The sequence below is a fragment of the Balaenoptera acutorostrata genome, chromosome X (genome assembly GCF_949987535.1).
Source record: "Balaenoptera acutorostrata chromosome X, mBalAcu1.1, whole genome shotgun sequence".
NCBI classification, from domain to species: Eukaryota; Metazoa; Chordata; class Mammalia; order Artiodactyla; family Balaenopteridae; genus Balaenoptera; species Balaenoptera acutorostrata.
In genome coordinates, this window is record NC_080085.1 from 7,647,776 (window position 1) to 7,672,678 (window position 24,903).

The window sequence follows — 24,903 nt, forward strand, 5'->3', positions numbered from 1 at the left end:
CGTTCTGGCTCGTCTCTCGTAAACCCCGCTTGCTCTGTGTCCCTCTGTGTCCCCTTCTTTGCCGCTGGTGTGCCTTGCTCTCCTGCTGGCTGAGTCACAGCAAGTGTCACAGAGCACCTCTGTGTGCTGGCCACTCTTGAGGCCCTGGGGACACAGGAAAGTGAGACCCAGGCTCCACCCTAAGGATTCGACATGACACGCTAGACTTGGCCATGAACCCGAAAACCGAATAATCACCACGGACTTTCTTCCGGCCACCTTGAGTATAACGGATGACCCAGCACCGTGGGGGATGTGGCTGAAGACATCAGCTCCAGGGTCATACCACCTCCTGCCTCTGAGACCTTCAGGGAACCCAACTCTTTTTTTTTCCCCAGGAACAAAAAAGATTATTATTGTAACAATTTGTACATGGGCCAGAGACCCCATTCCAGAAAACTTGCTCCTGAGAATCTAACTCTCGATAGCACAGCTTTAAAGCTCTCTAAAGGCACAGAACCTGAGGAGTCAAATATTAAGTTGGAACTGTGCAGATTGACGGTGAGGTGAGGGACCAGAGGGGCCCTGCGTGGATCACCTTCAAGGTTCCCAAGACTCTCAGGTGCACTGGACAGAGTGCGAACGATGCCTGTCGGCCGGGGCGAGTCTCATGGCTGAGTCAACATCAGAGACATCCGGGCACTTATAACAGCTGTGACTCTGCCCGTGCCCCCTCAGCCCACTGAATCTGGACTCCCGGGCTAGGTCAGGACCCCGATTTTTGTTGTCTTTGTTTCTTATTTCCCCATGGGAGCTTTTAAGGCCCAGAGAGGCTTTCTAGGAGGGGCCCTGGGGTAGCAGTGTGAAGCGGGGTAGGGGATGTTGCTGGGAGGGGGTTTAAAAAGGAAGGACTTACTTGAAACATCCTAGCAGGTGCTCTTGTGTGTATGGGGCAAAGATGACCTAAAATTTACATTTTTAACCATTTTGATGCACAGAACCATTGAGATGCATAGAACGTAAAATTCACTGTTTAAAAGTGTGCAGTTCAGTGGCATTTGGTGCATTCACAGTGTTGTCCAGCTACCACTTTTATCTAGTTCCAGAACATTTCATCACGCCAAGGTACAACCTTGTGCTTTAAAAAAGGCCACGTGGGCTTCCCTGGTGGCGCAGTGGTTGAGAATCTGCCTGCTAATGCAGGGGACACGGGTTCGAGCCCTGGTCTGGGAGGATCCCACATGCCGCGGAGCAGCTGGGCCCGTGAGCCACAATTGCTGAGCCTGCGCGTCTGGAGCCTGTGCCCCGCGACGGGAGGGGCCGCGATGGAGAGAGGCCCGCGCACCGCGATGAAGAGCGGTCCCCGCACCGCGATGAAGAGTGGCCCCCGCTTGCCGCAACTGGAGAAAGCCCTCGCACGAACCGAAGACCCAACACAGCCAAAAATAAAAAAAATAAATAAATAAATAAATAAATAAGAAAATCCTTTAAAAAAAAAAAAAAAAAAAGGCCACGTGTTAGAGAATCGGAGGCAGAGTTGGGAAGGTCACTTTGGTGAGCGCACGGAGGATGGCTTTTGGTGGGATGAGGCAGGCAGCCTGCGTGTTTTTGGAGAGAGAGCGTGAGGGTCTGATTGAACTAAGGGGAGAAGGAGAGAAGGCGTACGTCAGCCACTATTATACGCAGGGGCAGGAATTGCCAGTTCTGGATGACCCATGGAATATTCTGCGTGGGGAAAGGAGCAGGAGTTCTCTGAGGTCGAGTCCCAGGTTGGCTCAGTGGGTAGATCCAGATGAAGGCGCTTACTCCGAGGGGCAGGCGGGAGAAGCAGGCGCTCGTCAGCGTGGCTTCCTTTGGTTTGCTTTGGTTTGTGTAGTGAAAGGGCGCTGTGTGAGAGTGAGTTCTGCTTTGGACGAGTGACTCAGAATTACTTTGCGTCCGTCCAGGTGGAGGTGCCTCTAGGAGGGAGGAGGAGAGAAAGGATGGGCGCTCAGGGGAGAGGCTGGAGCTGGAGGTGGGCGTGAGCCCTTACGGGAGCTGGTAGAGTGAGAGAGCCAGAGCGGAAAACGGGGCATTTATGGGACGTCCATGAAGAATGCAGAAGGACGCCGTCTGGCGTGGGAGGTGGGAGAAGGGGAGCGAGCCAGTCACGGGGACAGCAGAGCCCACAGCAGCCCGGCATGAAGAAGGCAGGGAGAGGAAGGTTGGACATGTGTCTTAGTTTGACAGGGATGAGCTCCTTTGGGTTCACGTCCACCAACACTTACTTAGAGTGTGAAAAGTTGCCTGGTACCGTCTTCCCCTCCATGGAGCTATTGCCATGTCTACAGAGCTTTCTTCTCGTCCCAAGCGTGGGTGTGTAAATAGGAGGTGATCCACATTCTGGGAGGTTCGTTATATAGACGCTTCCATAATGTACCTCCTGGTAGTTAATTAATTTTCTTATCGACGAGTCACATAACTGCATGATTATTGGTCAACGTAAAGATTTTACTTTGAAGTCCCCTATGTTCTTACCCTTCCAATTTCAGAGCTTACCCAGATTGAGGATCCCAGAGAACAGTGGCGGCGGGAGCAGGAACGGATGCTGAAGGAGTATTTAATTGTAGCCCAGGAGGCCCTCAATGCCAAGAAAGAAATCTACCAGATTAAGCAGCAGCGTTTCGAGCTGGCCCAGGAGGAATACCAGCAGCTGCACAAGATGTGCGAGGACGACGGCCGCTCGTACACCAGCTGTGAGTTGACCGTCCCCCGCGGTTAACACGCGTGGCTTCCAAAGCCGTCTCTCTGCTAGGCTTTCTGCAGACACTGAGCTTGAGTCGGGCAAGACAGCTTCCTAAATTTTCTAATCGCAAACTGTTAGGTAGTCAGCCTTCCATGCTGGAATCCGATGGTCATTCACTACCGCTACTTCAGCAAATGTTGATCAACTGCCCACCTTGTGCCAAGGCACTGCGACACAGGGGAGCCCAAGAAAGGAGAGGCTTCCGTGAGGGTGGGGAAGGGAGAAAATAAACAAGCACGTTTCAGGTAGTGACACAGAACAACCTCCTGACTTCTGTTTGTCAGCGTGGAAAAGGGCTTCACCCAGAGATCTCTGCCGTTATTCCTGCTTGTCTGGGGTGATCCCTGGGAAGTCCATACGCTGGTTTTGTTGGTCCTGGATGGAAAGATTCAGGAGCCTCCACACATGTCAAGCCCCTGTCTCTTTGTAGCATACTTTCTTGGGCAAGACACTGAAGGTGGGGGAACTCAGTATAACGCGGGGAATCAGGGGAACTCAGAACTCACTGTCTGCCCTTCAAGTGAGATGGGTGCACACTGACGTCTTCCAAAGGGAACCCCTCCGAGTTTTGGAGCCTGCCAGACGTGGCCTCCTGTTTCAGGAGGACTCAGCAGATGCTCAGGAATTGAAGGAATCAGGTCCAGTCACAGAAGCCAAAGCCTCTGGTTACTGACGCAGTCAGTCACTGCCTGAGCCGGTCCCTTCCCGACAGAGTTGTCACGCTTAACCGCCCACCGCAGGTGCTTGCGGCCATGACTGTCCCGCGTGCCGGTGAGCTTGGGGAGAGCGTATGAAGTTGGTACTGCTAGGTTTTATTGTATAAAAACCTAAGTCTGGTTGAGACATGGAGGGACTTACCTGTGACGTGACTGCCATGTTGCAGGGTATTTGGCTCTGGTGACACAGCTTTGAACGTTAAAGATGTGGTCAAAGCTTTATGCCGTTTTGCAGGTCAGAATGGAGTTGAGGCCAAGGGGCCAAACATCTTTTTCACTGCAGCATGCAAGCTGTGAAGAAGAGAGCAGTGGGGGTGGGCTTTGCCCCCGTAGCAGGAATTGAGATAGCTGTGTCCCCACGTGCCGTGAGAGAACGCAGGCTCAGGTATGATGGTGTGTTGTTTCCAGGCTGCTTCATCTCTTGTTCTTCAGCTATTGGGATGTACTAGGTTTGTTTCTTGTCTGTTTCTTTTTAACTGTCCATCAGAATGTGATGGGTCAGCTCAGTGCTAGTTTTTAGAAAAGTCTGGTCTCTTCCTAGTTTTCTTTACTTGTAATGTCTTTCTCTGATTTTGGTATCAGGGCAATACTGGCCTTACAGAATGAATTGGGACGTGTTCCCTTCTCCCCAGGCTTTGGAAAGTTCGTGTGGGATTGGTATTAATGCTTTCTTAACAGTTTGATAGAATTCACCAGAAGAGCCATCTGGACCTGGAGGTCTTTGTGGGAATGTTTGTAACTACAAATTCAATACCTCTAATAGATACAGGGCTAGTCAGATTTTCCTGTTTCTTCTTGAATCAGTTTTGGTATTTGTGTGCTTCAAGGAATTCGTCTCTTTCATCTAATCCAAAAATCAGTAAGCTTTTCTGTAAAGGATCAGATAGTGTTTTAGGCTCTGTAGGTCATATGATCTTAGATGCAGCTACTCAACCATGTTGTTAGACTGCAAAAGCAGCCAGAGATGATACCTAAGTGATGTGTGTGGCTTGTTCTGAGAAAAGTATAAAAACAGTAGCAAGTTGGATTTGGCCCACGGGGAATCCGCTGAACACTGATCCAAGCTGTCAAATTTATGAAGTTTTTCGTAGAATTCCTGCATGATTCTTTCAATGTCTGGACGCTGAGCTGGTGTCCTTTCTCTTATTTGTGATACTAATAATTTGTGTCTTAATCACCACAGCTCAATGTTTATCGATTGTGTGTAGCATTACAGCGAACTGGCTTTTGGTTTTCTTTTTTTTCCCCCTATTTCTTGTCTGTTTTCTACTTTATTGGTTTGTCCTCTTTATTATTTCCTTCTTTCTACTTAGTTTGGCTTTAATTTGTTCTTCTTTTTCTACCGTCCTAAATTGAGAGCTTACACCATTTATTTCAGGCCTCTCTTTTTTCTCACATAGCCTCTGAAGGTATAAATTCTCCTCTAAGTACTACTTTAACTGCATCCCACAAATTTTGGTATTTTCATTTTCAGTCAGTTCATAATATTTTCTCATTTTCTTTGTGATTTCTCTCTTGACCCATGGGTTTTTTGAAAAGTAAGTTGTTGGGGGAATTCCCTGGTGGTCCAGTGGTTAGGACTCCTCGATTTCACTGCTGAGGGCCCGGGTTCAGTCCCTGGTTGGGGAACTAAGATCCTGCAAGCCGAGTGGCATGGCCAAAAAAAAAAGTAAGTTGTTGGAACTTTTTAAAGGTATCATGTTGTTGATTTCTAATTTAATTCCATTGTGGTCAGAGACTAGACGTATAAGATTTCGATCTTTTGATATCTATTCAGATGACTTTCATGGCTCAGCATATGGTCTCTTTTAAGTGATCTCATGGACTTGGTGCCTCGAGGTCACACTTGGCTAAAGCATTGGCTTATAACTGTTTCTGAAAGCATATAGTTAGCGATTCTAAACCTTTCCAAAAGTTACTTGGTAGAAGTAGATTGAACCATATAAAATTGTCATTTTTGTAGCTTAAAAAGGCCCAAATATTGGCAATTTCATATGATTCAACCTAATAGAGTATTTCTTCCCAGTAGCTTGTAGGCACCTCATCTGTTCCATGGTCAGGTTTGGTTAGGTCTCCAAAGAGGCTTTCCAGTCAGTCTTTCTAAGATGGGAGAAGCACATATCAGAAAAACCTGGCAGGAAGTTTCTCGCCAGTCATTGAAAGGACAAATTTCATCAAGAGAAGGTGTGTCTTATGTACTGGTTACTGTACTGGTGCAGCCAGGACTTCAGTTGCAGTGAGTGTGGGGACTCGGGACTGGAGCCCTTGAGGATGCAAATATAGGAGGACGTAGTTGCAGCCTATCGGATTCTATGCCCAGCCCGAGGGGAGGAGTCCCATAGCAGCGTGGAGCCTAGAGGGTAAGGGCATCCAGAACTTATAGTCCCCTGGAGCTGGGACTTCCCTCAGCATCAGTTTTTGTATTTCCACGGGCTTTTCACTCCATTGACATTTGGGCAAGTAGGGAATTGCACTCAATTTCATTCTTCCTGTGCTCTGTAGAATTTTATTAATGCCCCGTAAAAAAGAAACACTTGAGATGCTGTCTTTGAAGTCATGTATGAGGAAACCTTGAGTCAGGGAAGGTGATGACTCTGTGGTGTTGACCTGAGATCCTACCATGAGACTCCACTCCCCAACCCGTGAGAGGTCCCTGCATAGACGCGATCTCTGCCTCTACTCGTGCAGGTGGCATTGGAGGCTAGCTTAGGCCGTTTTCATGAAGGGCTGGAGATGCCAGTGGCTCTTGCTGGAGCCTGTCTCCTCAGGGAGAAAGACTACGAATGGAAGCTAGGAACTAATTCAAGCATTTTATCAAGTTGCTGCTATCCCTGGGGTTTTTGATCAAGCTCTTGCAATTTGCCATGTAACCTGAACTTCGTTGAGGATCACTCTGTTAGATATGACTCAAATGAACCATTTCTGGCCACAGGCTGAAGTTCAAGACAGTGATCCTGGTGGCTTGTGCTCTAGCAGATGTCTCCTACGGAGGTCCGGGCCCACATCAGGAGCTGCTGGTGGCAGGATCCATGGCACACCTGGGCTCCAGTTGGCCACCTGGGTCTGGCACAACCCGGATCGCTCACATTGTTAGTCATCTAAAGCAGGGCTCCTTGCTCGGGTACTGGGAACAGAGGGAGATTTGGACTTATTTCCCATTACTTCCTTCATTGACAGTGACTCCGAGTGAAGGGAGCCAACATCGAATGGGCTAGTGTTTTCCTGCATTGTTGTGATTGCAGCATCGTGAAGCATTGTAACATGGTAATGTTATTTTCGGTGTACACACAGAAACAATATTGGGTAGGCTAAGTTACTCCTTGAAGGTTACATCCCTAGTAGACGGTAGACCTTGGATTTGAACCCAGATCTTTTTGTGTAGCTAGCCTTCAGTGCTGTGAAGTATTTCCGAGACATGGAAGAGTCAGCTCAGAAGAACTGATCGTGGCTTTGGAACAGCCTGCCCTCCCATTGTTCAAGTTACCTGGAAATAAGGACCCATTATAAATTGACAGGTTGTCTGGCAATTTTACAACACTTGAAGGGGCACGTGGAAGGCAGACCGCCTTGTGCTTCTTGATTTTCTCGTGGCCCATAGTGGGATCACTAAACTAGTCATTTAGTTTTCAACAGCTATTTCCTTAGCGCCTGGTGTTGGGGACACGATTTATCCTGAACGGCTGATTGTAGGGGAAAATGAGGCAATAATTGTAAACAGAGGAATTCACTAGAAAGTCATTTCCAATATTGGAGCAGAAGGGCATGGGGGAGGGCAAGGGGAGGGGAAGTGCTCTCTTCCACACCTTTCACAGATTTCCCCCTGAGTTTTGGAAGTCATCAGAATAAAACTCTGTTCATTGGAGAGGAAAGATTTTGTGTCAGTATTGGGCCATCTGGTGCCTGAGAATATCCAAGCCTTAACTTTTTTGTCTCTGACCAAAACAAAGTCATGCTTTGCTGGATTTGAGCACACACATCCCCATGAGACTAAGACCCCAACTCTGCTTTAGTTCTGTTCGCTTATGAGCTAGCTGCCTGGGGCCCAGTCCTGTCCAATGCTCTGTAGAACCCTGGCATGGAACTCTTCACTACAAAGGACTCAGTCTCTAAGACACACCCAGTACTTTCTCTGCAGCTCCATTTTGTAGAGTTTTCTCCTACTTTCTTCACTGCAATATGTTCTTCTGTTTGCCTTCTTTTTAAACACTGAATACATTTGTTATTTCAGAAACTTTTTTTTCATTGTTCCTGAGAAACTCTGGCCTCCAGATGCATTCAGATGAAGTATGTGACCAGTTGCAGGACCTTTTAGAAGGAGTTCTTGCTTGGGGTAAATTATAGTCTGAACCACAGGTCAGCAAATTTTGGCCCGCAGGCTGAATCCTGTCCACTCTGGGTGTTTTGTAAATAAACTTTTATTGGGACCTAGCGAGGTCCATTCACTTACCCACTGTCTGTAGCAGCTACGGTGGCAGAGTCGAGGAACTGAGACAGAGAGTGTATGGCCCACAAAGCCAGAAATATTTACTATTTGGTCCTTTGCAGAAGAATCTGCACCAGTGGTTCTCAACCCTGGCTGCACTGGAGGAATCTCCCGAAGGGCTTTCGAAAACTCTTCTGTCTGGGCCCCACTGCCACCCCTGGAGATTTGGGTTTAATTGGCCTTGGCTGGGGCCAGACACTTTTTTTTTTAAAGCTCCCCAGGGGATTCCCAGAGTTGAGATCCACTGATTGTGATCCTTTCTTCCAGCAGCAGGAGTATGACTTTGTTTGTTACCCTGGCTCCTGGGAGCTCCCAGAAGCCTACAGCCAAAGTCTCTTCGGGTGCCTGGGAAAGAGTCAGCCTTATCTCCGGTGAGAAAGCGCTGACCCGCCCTGCATTCCTGGCTCGGGCTGGCTCGGGCGGTGGGGAAGCTTGACCTTATCAGTCCTCTGTCCGGCCGAATTCTTTCTGAGGCTCCAGGCCCATCCCACAAAGACTATCTTCCCTTGTTTCCCTGGTGAAGGTTTCTCATCTCCTGCCTAGCTGAGGATAAGGGCCACAGTCCATCCATTCAGCCCTTCGTTTTCCTGCACACAGGCATGTTGGAGCAGGCAGGAAAAAAATGGCTCACGCAGCATCTTCCCAGGTATTAGTTGGCAGGACTCAATCTCGAAGGTTGTCGCAGAGCACACATGTTTACCAGATCTCCCCGTCTGCCCTAGAGAGGGACTTCTTGGTTTGGATTTGGTGGGCTCTTGTGTTACTTCTGTAGGTTACCTCTCAGTGGGCTAGTTAGATTTTTTTGTTCCTTTGCTTCTGGTGCCTTTAAAAAAGAGGTCATGCCCTCTTTAGTTGGCCTCGGTTGTTTACAGGCATGCCTTGGTCGGCTCTGGTCATTAGTACCTGTCAGCACGGAACTGTCCAGGCTTGCTGTCCTCTGTGCCGGAGTCCTCCTGGGCTCCCTCGAGCAGCTCCGTGCGGTGCCGACGCCTGGAAGGCGCACACCTGGTCCCAAGGAGCCGTCTGCCTGCCCAGAGGATGCCTTTGGAGAAGGACTACCCTCTTTTAAAGCATGTCATCCGCCTGGGGCGATCTTGGGTTCTCACGGTCCAGAGGAGGCCTGTGTGTAAGAGGAGACGGAGACAGGGACAGACATGGACACATTTCCCCCTTTTAATAACCCATAAAATCGAAATCCAAAGTAATTACTGGGGTCTGCAGCATTTTGAGTGCTAAATAACACAGATTGAGTTCTCCTGTTGTGCGCCGGGGAGCCGGAGGGCCATTTCTTCTTAAGTTGGAAAAGCTAATCTGACCCACAGGAGCCCAAGTTCTAGACAGAAGTCCCTCTTTGACTGATGGCACAATGTAGGTCAAGTCACTACACACTCAGCCTTCATTTATAAAGTGGGGAAACATAGTCGTCATCTCTCACAAAGATTTTATGAGGATAGATGAAATAAATGTGACAGTTACCCTATAATAGCAAGGTATAGTAATTTACATTGGTGAGGTCCAGTTAAGCTATGACCTTCTTATTACATCATCCAAAGCCAATGCTGTATGCCTGAGCGGCCTCCTTAAGCTGTTTAATAGCTCTGCCCACTCAAACTCTTCAAGTGAGAAGAAAGCTTCAGAGGTGAAAGTCTCGTATTTATCCTAAACCTTGAGATTGGAGACGTGTCTTAACAGAGGAAGATGTTTCTTTTTCTAAGTGTTGTGGTGTACGTGCCATTAAAAATGGGGTCCAGAGTCTTGAGCTTTTCCTTGGACTCCACAAGTGGGTTCCATTAGACTTACTGGCAGACATCAGGAACTGAGAATTTGTCTTTATAAATTGAATTATGTCATTAGAAGTTCTGCCAGTGTTTATCACTCTCCTTAGCAATTGAAGATAACATGTACTCACCGTCTTAGGTACTTGAGTTGCCTTTTCCCTCATCCCAGTCCTGGAATTTTATAGCTTTAGAGACCGTGGCAAAGGTAACATGAATGGTATCAATAAGTAAAACCTTTTACCATTTAGGATGTTTTCAGCTATAAATAGCAGAGAAGACTGACTCCCCTCGGCCTGGACAATAAGGCTGTCATTGTCACTAGCAGCGTCCTCCAGGGGGTGGTGGGCCTCCCCGTTGGTGGACTGGGCAGCTCAGTGATGTCGTGGTTGATCGGGATCCCCCTCCAGGACTGGTCCAGGCTGAGTGTCCTGGGGGAGCGGCGGATGCCCAAGTGCCTCAGGGCTCTGTTAGTTACGCAGGAGAACTGGGGGCAGGGTGCCGTGTATCCGTCCATCTGTACCCACTACACCTCCAGCGTGCACTTCAAGGCTCTTTGCTCATTTTCCCTATGAAACTGCACAGACAGAAAGTTTTGGCAACGATTTCAGATCACTGTTACTGATGCTTAACGTTGCAGTTAACTTCCCTGGACTTTGGTGGTGGGGTTACTTTCTACCCGGAATGGGAAAGATCCCAGGTGGTAACTGTTGGCATTGTCTTCCTCAGCTGCAAGGTGACAAGTGGCCCCACGTGGAAGGAGTCAGCAAGCCCTAGGCTTATTTGCATGTTGTCTGGGCCCCAGTGGAAGCCCCTTAAGCTCAGGCTTGGGAAACTTAAGTCCCAGGAGTTTAATGTGGAGATTTTATAAGTTATTTCAACTTCTGCCTCTTAAGGGCATTGTTTGAGGTGTTGCTTTCATTACTGGTCTTAAATAAGACCAAAGAGTCAGGCAAGATGGAGGTTCTAGGATTTGGAAATAAACATTCTTCGTCTTAGAAAGAATTCTATTTAAAAAACATTTTACTCTGTGTTTTTGAGAGATTAGAATTCTAAATATAAGAACATTTGAGATAAATTTGGCAAACAGCTCCTCCAGATATTTATTTCCAGTAGATTCTAGTAATTTGAAATTCTGACTGGGGCTTAGAATAGTAGATTTTCCATAGAACTGTATTTTTTTAAAAACAGGAGATATCTGAACAGCTCAAATTAAGTTGGGATGTGGTTCTGTTTGAGGATGTGGTTCTATTTGAGGATATTAAATGCTCTTGCTGTTTAAACCACTTGATGGCTTTCTAAAATAAATTTATTTATTTATTTTTGGCTGCATTGGGTCTTCATTGCTGTGCGCGGGCTTTCTCTAGTTGCGGCGAGCAGGGGCTACTCTTCGTTTTGGTGCGCGGGCTTCTCATTGCGGTGGCTTGTCTTGCTGCGGAGCACGGGCTCTAGGCGCGCGGGCTTCAGTAGTTGTGGCACGCGGGCTCAGTAGTTGTGGCTTGCGGGCTCTAGAGCGCAGGCTCAGTAGTTGTGGTGAAAGGGCTTAGTTGCTCCGAAGCATGTGGGATCTTCTCGGACCAGGGCTCGAACCCGTGTCCCCTGCCTTGGCAGGCGGATTCTTAACCACTGTGCCACCAGGGAATTCCCACTTGATGGCTTTGAGCCAACTTCTCCAATATGAAATCAGGAGATGATTATAAACTAGTTTCTAGGTGTTGACATGTAAGTTACCTGTATGACAGCCTTTGGTACCCAGATCAAAGGAGTAAAAGAATGGATGCTGGCCCTGCTGATGGGTCTTCTGAGCAGGTGAAACTAATGAAAATGACCCGGAGGCAGATTACACCAGTGTGGGGTGACTCTCAGATGAAGAAAGAGGAGCCTCCACAACTCAGGAAGGGACGGGAACCAAGTCACTGCGGCTCCAAGGCCTAAGAGAAAGGAGACAGAAGCATCAAGAAAAAGGGATGCAGAGAGGTGGATGGGGTGATAGAAATTAGACATGGCGGAAATGGGAAGGAAATCCAAAAAAAAGGGGATATATGTATATGTATAGCTGATTCATTTTGCTGTACAGTAGAAACTAACACAACATTGTAAATCAACTATACTCCAATAAAAATTAATTTAAAAAAAGAAAGAAAAAGAAAGAAAAAAAAAAGAGAAAGAAACAGCCGCGAGCTGCCCCAGTCGCTGAGACAGTGGAGAGGGCTTGGCTGACTGTGCTTAGCACACAGCTGGATGGCTGAGCGCACCTCATTCACCCCCAGGTATTAGCCGTCTGTAATCACGATGCTGTGTCTGTCAAAAGGCTTTAAATCATGTGTGCTGCACCGCTGAAGAAAGCATTTATCTATGCGATGTGATTTAGCTAAACATCCCTCAAAAACAAGCTGCTGGGCTTCCCTGGTGGCGCAGTGATTAGGAGTCTGCCTGCCAATGCAGGGGACATGGGTTCGAGCCCTGGTCCGGGAAGATCCCCCATGCCACAGAGCAACTAAGCCCGTGCGCCACAACTACTGAAGCCCGCGTGCCTAGAGCCCGTGCTCCACAGCAAGAGAAGCCACCGCAATGAGAAGCCCGCGCACCGCAACGAAGAGTAGCCCCCTCTTGCCGCAACTAGAGAAAGCCCGCGTGCAGCAACGAAGACCCAACGCAGCCAAAAATAAATAAATAAAATAAATAAATTTAAAAAACCCAAAAAACAAAAAAACCAAGCTGCTTAGAATAACAGCGTGGGTGCTTTGCTTCAGCTTTCGGGGAACCAACAACGTGGAAGAATAGCTTTTCCTCAAGCCTGCCAGATACTGATACGTGACTAGAAAGTTGTCTTTTTCATTTTACAAATCTTTGGGGTTTTTTTTCTTTCTTATGTCAACAATCGTTCATGTGGAGACTATAGATATGAAGAGAGTGAATATAAAATCTTTTGCAATGAAACCATTGAGAATAGCAGTCAACTTTTGGGTTCTTCCAGTGACTTCCATGGGTGCGTGCATTTTAAAAGGAAGTAAAAATGGGTTCATACTGTATGTACTGTTTACATAGTTAGAATAGTTTTCTGTACCATAACCGTACCCCTCCCCCCGTGTATATATGGTTTTTAACCCTAGTAGTTTTGCAGTTGAAGTAAACAGAGTTTTGATTTACCTATAGCCATATATTTTATTATGTGGAATCACGTAGAAGGGCCTCATGCAAAAATCAAACATCAAGATTCAAGGTTGTAAAATGTTAATTCTTCAGGAGCCAGCGCCAACTTGGAAGTCTGAGACTGAGAATTAACTACTTAATATGGTGAATCAGAAGTTCGTATCTATGTGTATTTATTTACTTTAAAGGATCCATTATAAAATAAAATATTTTCCTTCTGTTTAGCCTTCTTTGGATATTCAACAAATACAAAGTACGACCCATACCAAATTAAAGCAGAAATAGCAAGTCGTCGGGATAGGGTGAGTAAAACGAATATTTTCACAACTAGAAGCCCCGTATGTCTTTTTATGTAACATCACTTATCATGGTTCATTTTATGGTGGCCAGTGTGTATAACACCCATATTTTAGTAAGATTTTCCATTTCATGAATTATTACCACATTTGGTTTTACTTTCCACTTTTTTTTTCCAATAGGAAGGGAGAAGTTTCATTTTAAAGCCTCAGCCCATCTAACAGAAAATCACCTGTATCCCTCAGTGTGTTTCATGGGGCTAGATTCACCCCCCGTTTGGATAGATTTGGTGACATCGGGGCCCGACCTCAGAGGGCTGCTTCCCTGTATTAGTGGGCTGCCAGCCCTGTCCCTCAGCAGCTTTAGCATCTGCTGTTCTTCCCTGGTGGCTGTATTCCCAGAGAAATCTTGCCTACGATGGCGTTTGACCAGAAGGTGCCGCTGCTCCTTGCCAGTGGTGCCGGGGTCTTTGTGTGCCACCGTGTTCCATCCCTTCAGCCCCTTGTCTTGGGTGTCTGGGGGGGGGACGGGGGACATCTTAGAGGCCAAGCCTCCCGTCCTGGTGTCTCAGTCCCTAAACCAGAGTGTCTCTTTTAGTGCCGTGGTTCTCACATTCTAGTGCACCAACGAAAAACACCTGGAGCATCAGTTCAAAATGTGAGCTCCAGACACCCCCTGCCTCGCCCCCACCGAGTTTTAACAAGGCCTGGAGTGGGTCCTAGCACCTGTTTAAATAAGCACTGCAGACGACTGACTTCCAGATAGTGGGGAGCCATGCTTTGAGCAACAGGGTTTCCTAGGTGGGATCTGTGGGTAGTAAGCAGAAGAGAGGATGAAAAAAGTATGACAAAGTTTGCTCATTGCAATGTGTAAATCAATACCTTGAAAAAGAAAATCATTGCTGGTTCCAGGGCTCCACGTGGTAGAAAGCTGTTCGTGACCCGGGCCTTGTGGGTCTAAGCGAGCCGGCCCCTCTGCCAGGGCTGTTTGATATGCCAGGGCTGTTTGATATGCCAGGGCTGTTTGATATGCCAGGGATGGAAGGCCATGGAGAGAATGGGTGACCCCGTGAATTGCAAGGTAGTCAGAAACTTAGATGACAGTGCTAACAACTGTAGAAATCATTTTTCACAGCTTCTTTATGTGGAAAAAAAAATGTAATTTGTCTTTAGCTTTCCAGATTAAAGCGAGAGCTGACCCAGATGAAGCAAGAACTGCAGTACAAAGAAAAGGGGGTGGAGACCCTGCAAGAGTGAGTGGCCTGCAGTGACAGAGGGAGAGTTTCCCTGCGATTTCCTGTTTGGTGCCGGGACATGTGTCCTAAAGCTTCTTGGGTGTTCACTTTTATGCTTTTATTTATGCTTATTATTTGCCAATCCTAAGGATCAGATCTCTCTTTTCCCTGAAGATACTTTGTTCTTGTTTCCTTGGGAAATAAGACCTTTATTTTATATTTACGCACATTCTTGACAGCTGTGCTGTCTGAAACACACATGGCTATTTACATTTGAATTCCTGTTTTGTTAATTTTAGTCTCTTAAATTTTTTAATTCTAAAATTTAAATTAATTAAAGTTAAATAAAATTAAAATTTTAGTCCCCAGTCTCAGTAGCCACATCTGAAATGCTCAGTAGTCACATGTGACTAGTGCAGGTTTTCTCCACCTCAGTGCTCGTGACATTTTGGACCAGATAACTGTTTGTGGTGGAGCTGTCCTGTGCACCAGAGGTTGTTTAGCAGCACCCCTGGCCTTGACCCCCTAGATGCCGGTAGCACCCTCTCATCCAGTTGTGACAGCCAAAAATGTCTCCAGATATTGCCAAGTGTTTCCTGGAGGGCACGTTTGTCCCAGGTTGAGGACCGCTGGGCTAGTGGCCACTGCATTGGGCAGCACAGATAACATTTCCATCCTCACAGTACGTTCCGTCAGGCAGCCTGATCTATGGGTCTTCCTCCTATAAAATTGACATCTTTACAATTAGAACTTTATCCCTACTAAGAGTTTGGGGATGAAGTTCTTATCATTTGTGAGTTATATGAAGTGAGCAAATTCAATGAACAGAAGTTATTTTATAAATGGTGATATTGGTGGTCTGAAAGAATTAATTTTCCTAAGGAAGGGCATTGTATGCTTGTTGGTCCAAAGTATATTCCCTTTTGATTCAGAGCCTGGTTTCACTTGCTGAACTTGGGCTTGTGCTTCATACCTTCTGTGTTGACTCTTCTCATGTGTCAGTGGGGACTGTCGTAGCTCGGTTGCTCTGACAAAATACTGTAGACTGAGTGACTTAAAGAGCAGACATTTACTTCTCACAGTTCTGGAGGCTGGAAGTCCAAGGTCACGGCGCTGGCAAATTCATTATCAGATGACTGCCTTTTTGCTGTGTCTTGACATGGTGCTGTTTTTGGGTGGGGGGCTCTGGTCTCTGGTGTCTCTTCTGTTTCTTTAAGGACACTAATCCCTTCATGAGGCCCCACCCTCATGACCTCGTCTAAATCTAATCACCCCCAAAGGCCCCATTTCCAAATACCATCCTACTGGGGGTTAGGGCTCACCATATGAAGTTTGGGGGACATGAACATTCAGTCCATAGCAGTGATCATTGGGCCAAATTGTCCGAGGGCAGCACCAGCGCCTGCTACATAGTCAGCCTTCAGCAAATGGCAGGAATCCGCGTGGCTACGATTTCTTGGTAAATGTGGGCAGCGTGCCACTCTCTCGCATCCTGTGTGCAGACACAATGACAGTGTGTCAAATGTGATTGCAGTATTACTCTTTATAGGGAGGTAACACAGAATGTGTTTGACAGAGATAATGATCCCACCTCATATAAAGGGTAATTAACGGGCACGTCAAACCCTGTTGTTTAACACGAGGTTGAGATTCACTTTGTTAATCACCCAGGATTAGTTTGGTTGACGATTCGTTTGTCCTCTTTTTATTAAGGACATATTATAGACACCCAGGGAGACACAATAGAAAGGTGAGCTGGGTCTTGCCTGGAGGAGCTTGGCTTTTCTGGCCCTGAGACACTGCCATGCCCCCTGCAGGTCCCCCATGCGGCAGGGTTTGGTAAGCTGTCCATGTGCTTAGCATGAGCTGCAGGCTTTTAACCTTACAGTCAGCTTTTTGCTTTCTCTACCACTACCTGTAGCAGCACGTGTGTGTGCGCACATGCGCACACATTCTCTGGTGATTTGGATCTACAATGGGAGTTCCTTTAATTATCCCTAGTCAGTACAGCTTTTTTTTCTTTTTTTTTTTTGCATGACAGAGAGTCTTTACTTTTAAATGATTTTCAGTACACCAAGTAGTAACATGTAACAAGTTCTTGAATTCCATCATCTAGTAATCTTTTAAATTTATTTTTTATTGAAGTATAATTGATTTACAATGTTGTGTTAATGACTGCTGTGCAGCAAAGTGACTCAGTTATACACATATATACATTCTTTTTCAGATTCTTTTCCATTATGGTTTATCACAGGATATTGAATATAGTTCCCTGTGCTATATAGTAGGGCTATCATCTAGTAATTTTGATTAAGAGAAACTAAAAGCAGCCCAAACAATGATACTAGTATCCATTATTCTAACTCTTAGCCGGAAAGGACTATTTTAAGGCTGGCTGCTGCGTCACATAGGTTACAAATAACTATTTGCTACTTTTTCACAGATAAAGCCCCTGACCTTCAAGAAAGATTTAGGGAAAAAAAATTCATCTCTTTCTTTCTTAAATTTTTTTTTTAGCTACATCTAAGAAAGAAAAAGTCAGTATTGATATATATGCTGCTTGAGCGAAAAGGCATAGGAAAGAAGACAATGTATACCCATTAAATTTCCAAGAAATATGAGGTAAAAAGATAAAATCTTGGGACTTCCCTGGTGGCGCACTGGTTAAGAATCCACCTGCCAATGCAGGGGACACGGGTTCGAACCCTGGTCCGGGAAGATCCCACATGCCACGGAGCGACTAAACCCGTGCGCCACAACTACTGAGCCTGTGCTCTAGAGCCCGTGAGCCACAACTACTGGAGCCTGTGCGCCTAGAGCCCGTGCTCCGCAACAAGAGAAGCCACCTCAATGAGAAGCCTGCTCACCGCAATGAAGAGTAGCCCCCACTCACCACAACTAGAGAAAGCCTGCACACAACAATGAAGACCCAACACAGCCAAAAATAAATACATAAATAAATAAAATTTAAAAAAAAGATAAAAATCTTTGGATAAGCTCTAAGTTTGTACAAAGAAGCTAGATTTGCTGTTCTGCAAAAAGTGAAGGGACCTACTATATAACATACAGAAATAATTTAATGACTTTTCGCAAGACTATAACTCAAGCCTTGCTAAAGCTTCATATTCCGTGAAGGGATCGAAAATGCCAATCCATGCAACAACAGGCGGTTTTTTTTCTTCCTTTATCCGTTTTTGTGGTAGTTTTTGTGGATTTCTGGCTGGATGTCGCAGACAAAGGCCAAGAGGTTATCCAGGACTTCACCCCTGTTCTGCCGGAAGTAGGTCTGGAGGATGGTCATCTTCTCCTGGGGGTCCTCCACTTCAGTGCTGCAACTGCCATGGGATCCCAGAGCCGCGGCCTCCTTGGCCTTGAACTCCTTCTCCCTCTGCAGGCGGTACCGTTCAGTTTCAGCCGGGCTGCTGCTCTGGCCTGCTTCAGCCTCCAGTTCTTTTGCTTGTGGTCCTCGGCCACCTCCTTGGCGGCCCGCTTCTCGGCCTGGAGCAGCTGCTGGATGCCCTGCGACCGACTGGCCGTGGCGGCGGCGATTCCAGGGCGGCAGAGAGCGGCCTAAATCGGCTCGACCGTCCCCTCGGGTCAGTTGACCCAGCCGCCCAAGCAGTACAGCTTTTTAAAAAAGTTTTGCTTAAACAAATCAAGCTGCATTTTCAGTATCGGCTGCTGGTTTTGTTGCTCATTTTGTCCATCTGCTGTGGTGCTTCCCGGCGCAGCAATACCTGTTCTGTGATTTTATGCCATACAGCCCTGCCCGCCTCCAGATGCTCCCATGCCTGCTGGGTGCTTCTCTGTGCACTGTGGCCGTGCCCTCCTGTGTCACTTCTGCTAAAGGGCTGGATCAGAAGTAAGCAGAAGCAAATCATTTAATTTGGCAGGCCTTCACAAGTTGCTTGGACTGTCCAGTTGAATTGCAGGTTGATTTCCTTCCTTCATTTGGCCACACCGTAGGTTTCTCTCTTCACCAGGGTGAATCAAGACTTCCCAGCGTCTCTAGATAATACTGACTTTTCATGCTGGGCCTCATGCAGTTAATTTAACTCCCACTCGCTGAAGCTCTGGTGCAGATGATCGGGTTTCAGGGCGGTTCAGACACACTGAGGTCACGCGGGATCCCCGAGCCTCAGAGGGGATCCCCGGCCGGCACGTTTCCCCACTGGCTCTGGCTTCTGTAGCAGTATTGCTGGGCCCGGTGCCTTTTCCTCTGCTTGGCCTCCATCACTCTGGCCACCTCCATTTCTTTATGTGAAGACAATGGTTATATTGCAATGTCAGCTTAAGACTGAACACTCTCAGAAATCAAAGATGTCAGGGCTCAGGTGACAGAGAAAACCCCTTCCCCTTAGCATTGCTAGGAAGTAAATTCATCTCTTGTAGTCAAGGTCATTTTAAGACTAGGAAAAGGTGGCCTCAGTTTCTCCAGGTTTATTGGACGGGAAGCAGAAGCCGGTCTGGGAAGAGTTATAGCTTTACACCTGCAGCCAGAGCGGAGTATGAGTTGAGCACTTGCAGAGAGAAGGACCAGTGCTGTTTGATCTTCTTTCTGCTTTCCATAGCAAGAATCCTTAGCGATGGTAAACATGCCCCCTGCCAAGGGGACGGTCCTCACTCCCTGCTGGATACCCACCCTCCCCAGTGGAGGCTGAGGGGTGGCCTGAGGGAAAGTTCTGGACCTGGCCTTGGTCCTGGGCGACCCAGCCCAGCTTTCCAGATGGAGCTGCCTCGAGAGGCAGCTTCTGGTTGGTTGCTGTGTTGTCACTGCAAATGGTCGGTCACTCTGTGCTGTGACACGAGCTCACGGGAAGGAGAGGAAACAAGGGTGCTTGTGCTGTGCTTAAAACGCTTTGCCAGTGAAAAGTAGACTGATACCTTCCTCTGAGTTACACAGGCCATGTGTGAGATGAAAACAGCCTCTTTATTTATCTGGTACTGCAGATTGGCTCTTGTGTTTGGATCAAATCATGCAGACAGGTATTATTTATTGAGAAATTTGGAAAACCTCTGGTAAGCATCGATAATGTGATTACCCCACCCCTAGTGTAAAATCCTAACTCTGAGCACAGATAATACGTGAGCTGTTACATGTAAATGGGCTTCTCAGATATTATTGCCAACATCGATTTAAGGCAGAGACCCTAGATTTTCCTCCAGAAAATTTTCTGCTGTTCTTGCTTCCCAGAATATCCCATGTATTTTTTTCCAGAGCACCTCACCGAGAGTTTGGCTACTTACAACATTTTAAACTCGACTTGTTTATCTTGGTGAACTTTCCTGGCTAGCAAGGAAATCCATCATTACGCTTGGGTCCAAGTGAGGAAAAAAGAACCTTTTGTATTTTTTTTTAAGTCTATGCATGTTGTTAATTTTTGTAGATGGGAGCTGGCCGTGAACACATTCTCTGGGTTAATGATAGAATGCGTGTGTGTGTGTATAATGTATATAAACTTTTAATGATGGAAAATGTCAAATATTCACAAAAGTAGAGAGAATGGTATAAGGGAACCTTTCTGTACCCCTCATCCTGCTTCAACAACTAACCACACAATGGCCAGTCTTGTTTTGTCTGTCACACGGCCTCATCGCCCAAGCTCTTACCGCATTATTGAAGCAAATCCCAGAGTCATATTTCATCCATAAATGTCTCTCCTAAAGTAACGGACTCCTTTTGAAAACATAACTATAATACCTGTGCTGCTTAGTAGTAATCTCTTAATGTTGTCCTTTCTCCAGCAAGTGTTCCCATCTCCCTGGTTTGTTTGGGTCTGGGTTCCGACAAGGTCCACTCTGTACGTTTGATTAGTGTGTCTCTTAATCTCTACCCTCCTCTCCTTTTTTCTTTTTTCCTTCCTTTCTTCCTGCTGACATCTTATTTGTTGAAGAAGCTACTTTGCTTGTCCCAGAGAATTGCCCTGATACTGGATTTTGCTGCGTGAACGTGCGCGGCGTCATTTAACACGTCCCCTGCTATTTATGTAAACGGGTGTCATTAATCCGAGAGGCTTGATCTGACTCAAGTTCAGTTTCATTTTCTTTTCCCTTTGGTCAAGAGGTGCACACTCTCTGGTTGTGTCTTTTTTTGTGTGGTGTGAAGATCATCAGTGGGGTCTGGCATTGTCAGCCTGATAACATCCATTTATAATGTTTCCCGTCAGCTTTTCACCTAATGCTGTGCACGTGTAGACACAAGAGGTTTCAGGATAAGTTCTCGAAGGTGGGTTTGCTGGGTCACAGGGTAAAGGCACTGGTCGTGTTCTTAGATACTGCCGAGTTCTCCTCGGGAGGGTGACACCATTTTGCATTCCTACCACTAGTAGACGCGTGTTCCTGTTCCAACCGCGTGGCCAGCAGAATGCGTTGTCACTCACGCTTCTGCATTTCTACCGGTCTTATCGGTGAGAGATAGTGTCTCAGTGTCGTTGTAATTTGCGTTTCTCTTGAAGCCCTTTATAAACGTCTTCAGAAAACAGGAGCAACGTTTACAAGTCATGAAAGTCTTCAGAAAAATCAAACTTTTCCAGTGAGAGAGCTACTGGGTATCGCAGCCCCAAAGTTTCTGAAGCTTGTTTTGAAAAATTTTCTTCATGTAGCTCATGGCTAGCACCCAGGGCAAGGGGGGAGGAGCTAGAATGAGGATGTCCGCAGCTTCCCAAATGGGTGATGCCCAAGGACGTGCTGGATGCGCCAGTAGGTGGGGGAGAGCTCCCTCTTTAGTGACGCTAGACCTCCTGGGCGTCTGGAACGTTCCTCCTGTTCGACTGTGAGGTGTCCTGCAACCGGGAAGCTCGTTTAACATCACTTCACCCTGAGTTGCCCACGCTTATGTGCCCCTGGAGCTTCTTCCCGCCGTGCCACCTGTAACGCCCCCGAGTGCTGACGTGGTGGCTCCTCGTCCTCACAGCAGCCGTGGGGGATCTTGTAAAGTGTCTCCGCTGCGTGGCCCCTGGTGGCTCTCTCACTTAGAGTATGATCCAGACTGCAGATGAGTCGGCCCCCGTCCTCACCTCGTTCCCCCAGTCTCCCCCTCACTCACCTGCGTCACCCCACGCTGGAACTCGCAGCTCCTTGTGCCTGAACTCTCTCCCCAAGTCTCTCGTGCCTGTCCCCTCCCTTCCGTAGTTCTCTGGACGAATGACATCTCGCCAAGGTCCCTGCTCACCACTGTATCTAAAAAGCAGCCCTCTCCCCACCCTCTATCCCCGCACCTGGCTTCGTTTTCCTTGAACCACCAGTTGCTGCCTGACCCGGTGATTTCTTTGTTGTCGTCTTGTGTCCTCGCCTAGGGTCACGCTGTGCGAGGATGCGGACTTGGCCTGGTTCCCTACTCGGTCCTCGGGGTGCAGCCAGCTCCGGGTGCAGGGCAGGGCTTGGCGGGGTGAGGGGACCAGCCCGGGGGCCGTGTGGCACTGCTCCTGGGACACAGGGACCCCCTGGGCCAGGGCCTGGGCTGCGAGCATCGGGGAGGTCACTGCATCGGCCCAGGCGCCTTCTTATTAACTGCCCTCTAGCGTTTCCTCCTCTGCTTCTTACTGTGTTACATTGTGTCTTAAGAAATCCTATTTCTATCACTGCTGTTCAGATCACAGAAAGGGGTGCTCGTTAAACGTGCCAGTACCCGCTTTCCGTGAGGTGTGTTCTTAGCCCCTGGCTCAGCCTCTTTGCTTTGAGCCTTTTAATTGCTTGAGGACATTCTCCCGCTTTGGGATGCTGTGATGAAGTTAAGCCCGTGCGTCTCCTGCAATAAGAGAGAGTGACTGCACTCTGCGGAGCGTCCGATACCACACGAGGCAGCATTAGATCTCGGAATTAGCATTTTCTGTCCGAGGGGATTTAGTGGTTTCAGAAGAGAACGGGATTGTTCACAGTTAGCGCAGGCTTAGACCAGCAGTATCCCATTACCGTGGCACAGAAGCTACAGCCCGTGCTAAAAGGCCAGCGCTCCTCACATAACAGTAAAACATACAGAAATGGGGGCGGAAACAAAAAGAGCGTTGTTCCCGTCATGGGACGGGTCTGGCGTTCCACGCAGGACCGGCTGCTGATAGAAAGCTGCCGGAAGCTTTGTGAGGTTCGTCCAAGGCCCCCTGCCAGGGCTGGTGATGTAAAAGGTAGAGTTGTAACAACACTTCTCATTCTTGGGGGTTGTAATGTGTGGTATTAACATGGAATATCTTTCGAGGCCTGGCAGCCCTTTTCTTCAAGATGTGGGTTTAAGAATCCATTTGGTTTTACTTTTGTCAGACCAGTTCTCTTGACTTTTTTTTTTTTTTAACTAATTTATTTTATTTATATTTATTTTTGGCTGCGTTAGGTCTTCGTTGCTGCGTGCGGTCTTTCTCTAGTTGTGGCGAGCGGGGGCTACTCTTGGTTGCGGTGCGTGGGCTTCTCATTGCAGTGGCTTCTCTTGTTGTGGAGCACGACCTCTAGGCGTGCGGGCTCAGTAGTCGTGGTGCATGGGCTTAGTTACTCCGCGGCATGTGGGATCTTCCCGGACCAGGGCTTGAACCCATGTCCCCTGCATTGGCAGGTGGATACTTAATCACTGTGCCACCAGGGAAGCCCTTCTCTTGACATCTTAAGTTGAACAACAATTATGGACACTTGAGGGCAGTAGGAGGGGGAGGTTGATGAGAATCATCCTGAAGATGGCTTCTTAACGGTGTGCGGTCAGCATTTGAAGCTGTGCCTTCTTTTCTCTCTAACCGTTTCTTTCAAAGGCAGCCAGTAAAGAGCACCAGTTTACTTTGGGACAACATCTGACTGGCTATGTGGGTGGCCCTCAGATTTGACACAGTGTGAGTTTGGAGGCCTTGACCCTGAATGTACTGCTAGCCCGGCAACAGAAGCGGATGAGTGTGGTGTGAGGGGCCTCAGTGTGAAGCTCACTGTGCCTCTTACTGGCTGTGTGACCTTGAGCAAGTCACTTAACCTTCCTGAAGCTGCTGCAAAATGTTGAGGGGTGAAAAGTAAAGGCTGTGTGGTCTGTGTCCTGGGGTTTTTTTTTCTTACACTGGGTCTTAGTCCATTCAGGCTGCTATAACAAAGTGCCATAGACCGGCTGGCTTATAAACAACAGACATTCATTTCTCATAGTTCTGGAGACTGGAAGTCCAAGATCAGGGTGCCGGCATGGTCAGGTTCTGTGTCTGGTGAGAGCCAGCTTCCCAGTTCACGAATGGCCATCTTCTCGCCGTGTCCTCCCATGGCGGAAGGGGCAGGGGAGCTCCCTGGGGCCTCTTTCATAAGGGCACTGATCCCATTCATGAGGGCTTCTCCCTCATGACCTGATCACCTCCCAAGGGCCCCGCCTCCTGATCCCGTCACCCTGGGCATTAGGATTCCAGCACGTGGGTGCTGGGGGGACAGAAGCATGCACATCACGTCGCACTGCATAATAACTTGTGTTCTTACTAATGCCACTTTTTGTTGAGCCCTTGTCAACTTTCCGTCATCTTACTTGAGATGTATAAGCACTGTTTTGAGCTCTTAATTAAAATTAAAAAAAGGAAAAGCTCTTTGGCAGTCACAGATGTTATGATTTTCTTCATGTAATGGAATATATTGATATTTCAGGAAGTACCAAATCATTGAGTATATCCTCTGAATTTGACCAAAGTTTTAGAGGGAATTTGGAAAAAGGGAGAAAACTCCCAAATAAGTGAATTTCGCAGATGCAATGGAAGAGGGTTCCTGTCCTTTGAAGTTTTTGTTACATGATGAAGCATATGGACCCTATCTTGGCCACTCTGAGCAGGAGTGCACCCAGGGGGTAGCAAGGGCCATCGCTGCACCTGGTGATCCAATTCGGACTTGACAACTGGGAGATGTAGGTTTGAATCTTGGCTCTGCCAGATCTTAGCTTGTCCTCTTGGGACATTATAAAGTCTGAGAAGATTATGCTCATCTCATAAAACTGTTGAGGGGATTAAATGAGATGACAGACATAAAGCATGCAACAGGACTCTGTCACCTAGTAGTGGGTGCTTGATACACTGAACTATTTTTTTTTTTTTTAAACTTTGGGTTTATTTATTTATTTATTTATTTATGGCTGTGTTGGGTCTTCGTTTCTGTGCGAGGGCTTTCTCTAGTTGTGGCGAGCGGGGGCTGCTCTTCATCGCGGTGCGCGGGCCTCTCACTATCGCGGCCTCTCTTGTTGCGGAGCACAGGCTCCAGACGCGCAGGCTCAGTAGTTGTGGCTTGCGGGCTTAGTCGCTCCGCGGCATGTGGGATCTTCCCGGACCAGGGCTCGAACCCGTGTCCCCTGCATTGGCAGGCAGATTCTCAACCACTGTGCCACCAGGGAAGCCCCGACACTGAACTATTTTAATATGCTATTTATATAATTATATAATTTAAGGAAATAATATGTACTGTATTAAATATGGCTATATAAGGTTATATTTATATAATAATAACTTTTTACATAATTATATATTCTACAATAATACATAACTGTTTTTAAACAA

The 24,903-nt window shown here is 47.2% G+C and overlaps 1 protein-coding gene and 1 pseudogene across 6 annotated transcripts in view; one reads left to right on the top strand and one right to left on the bottom strand.

Moving 5' to 3' along the window:
* The window catches only part of WWC3 (WWC family member 3), a 129,498-nt gene that overhangs the window by 44,698 nt on the left and 59,897 nt on the right, over nucleotides 1-24,903 (top strand). For 4 of the 6 annotated variants that reach the window (XM_057537802.1, XM_057537801.1, XM_057537800.1 and 1 more), the window contains exons 3-5: nucleotides 2,511-2,714; nucleotides 13,117-13,193; nucleotides 14,361-14,440. In XM_057537802.1, the coding sequence (XP_057393785.1) occupies nucleotides 2,511-2,714; nucleotides 13,117-13,193; nucleotides 14,361-14,440 (361 nt within the window). Of the gene's footprint in view, nucleotides 1-2,510; nucleotides 2,715-13,116; nucleotides 13,194-14,360; nucleotides 14,441-24,903 lie in introns of those variants that run through there. The other 2 variants (XM_057537803.1, XM_057537805.1) reach the window with 2 other exon arrangements.
* LOC103011973 (V-type proton ATPase subunit G 1-like) lies at nucleotides 17,607-21,891 on the bottom strand (annotated as a pseudogene).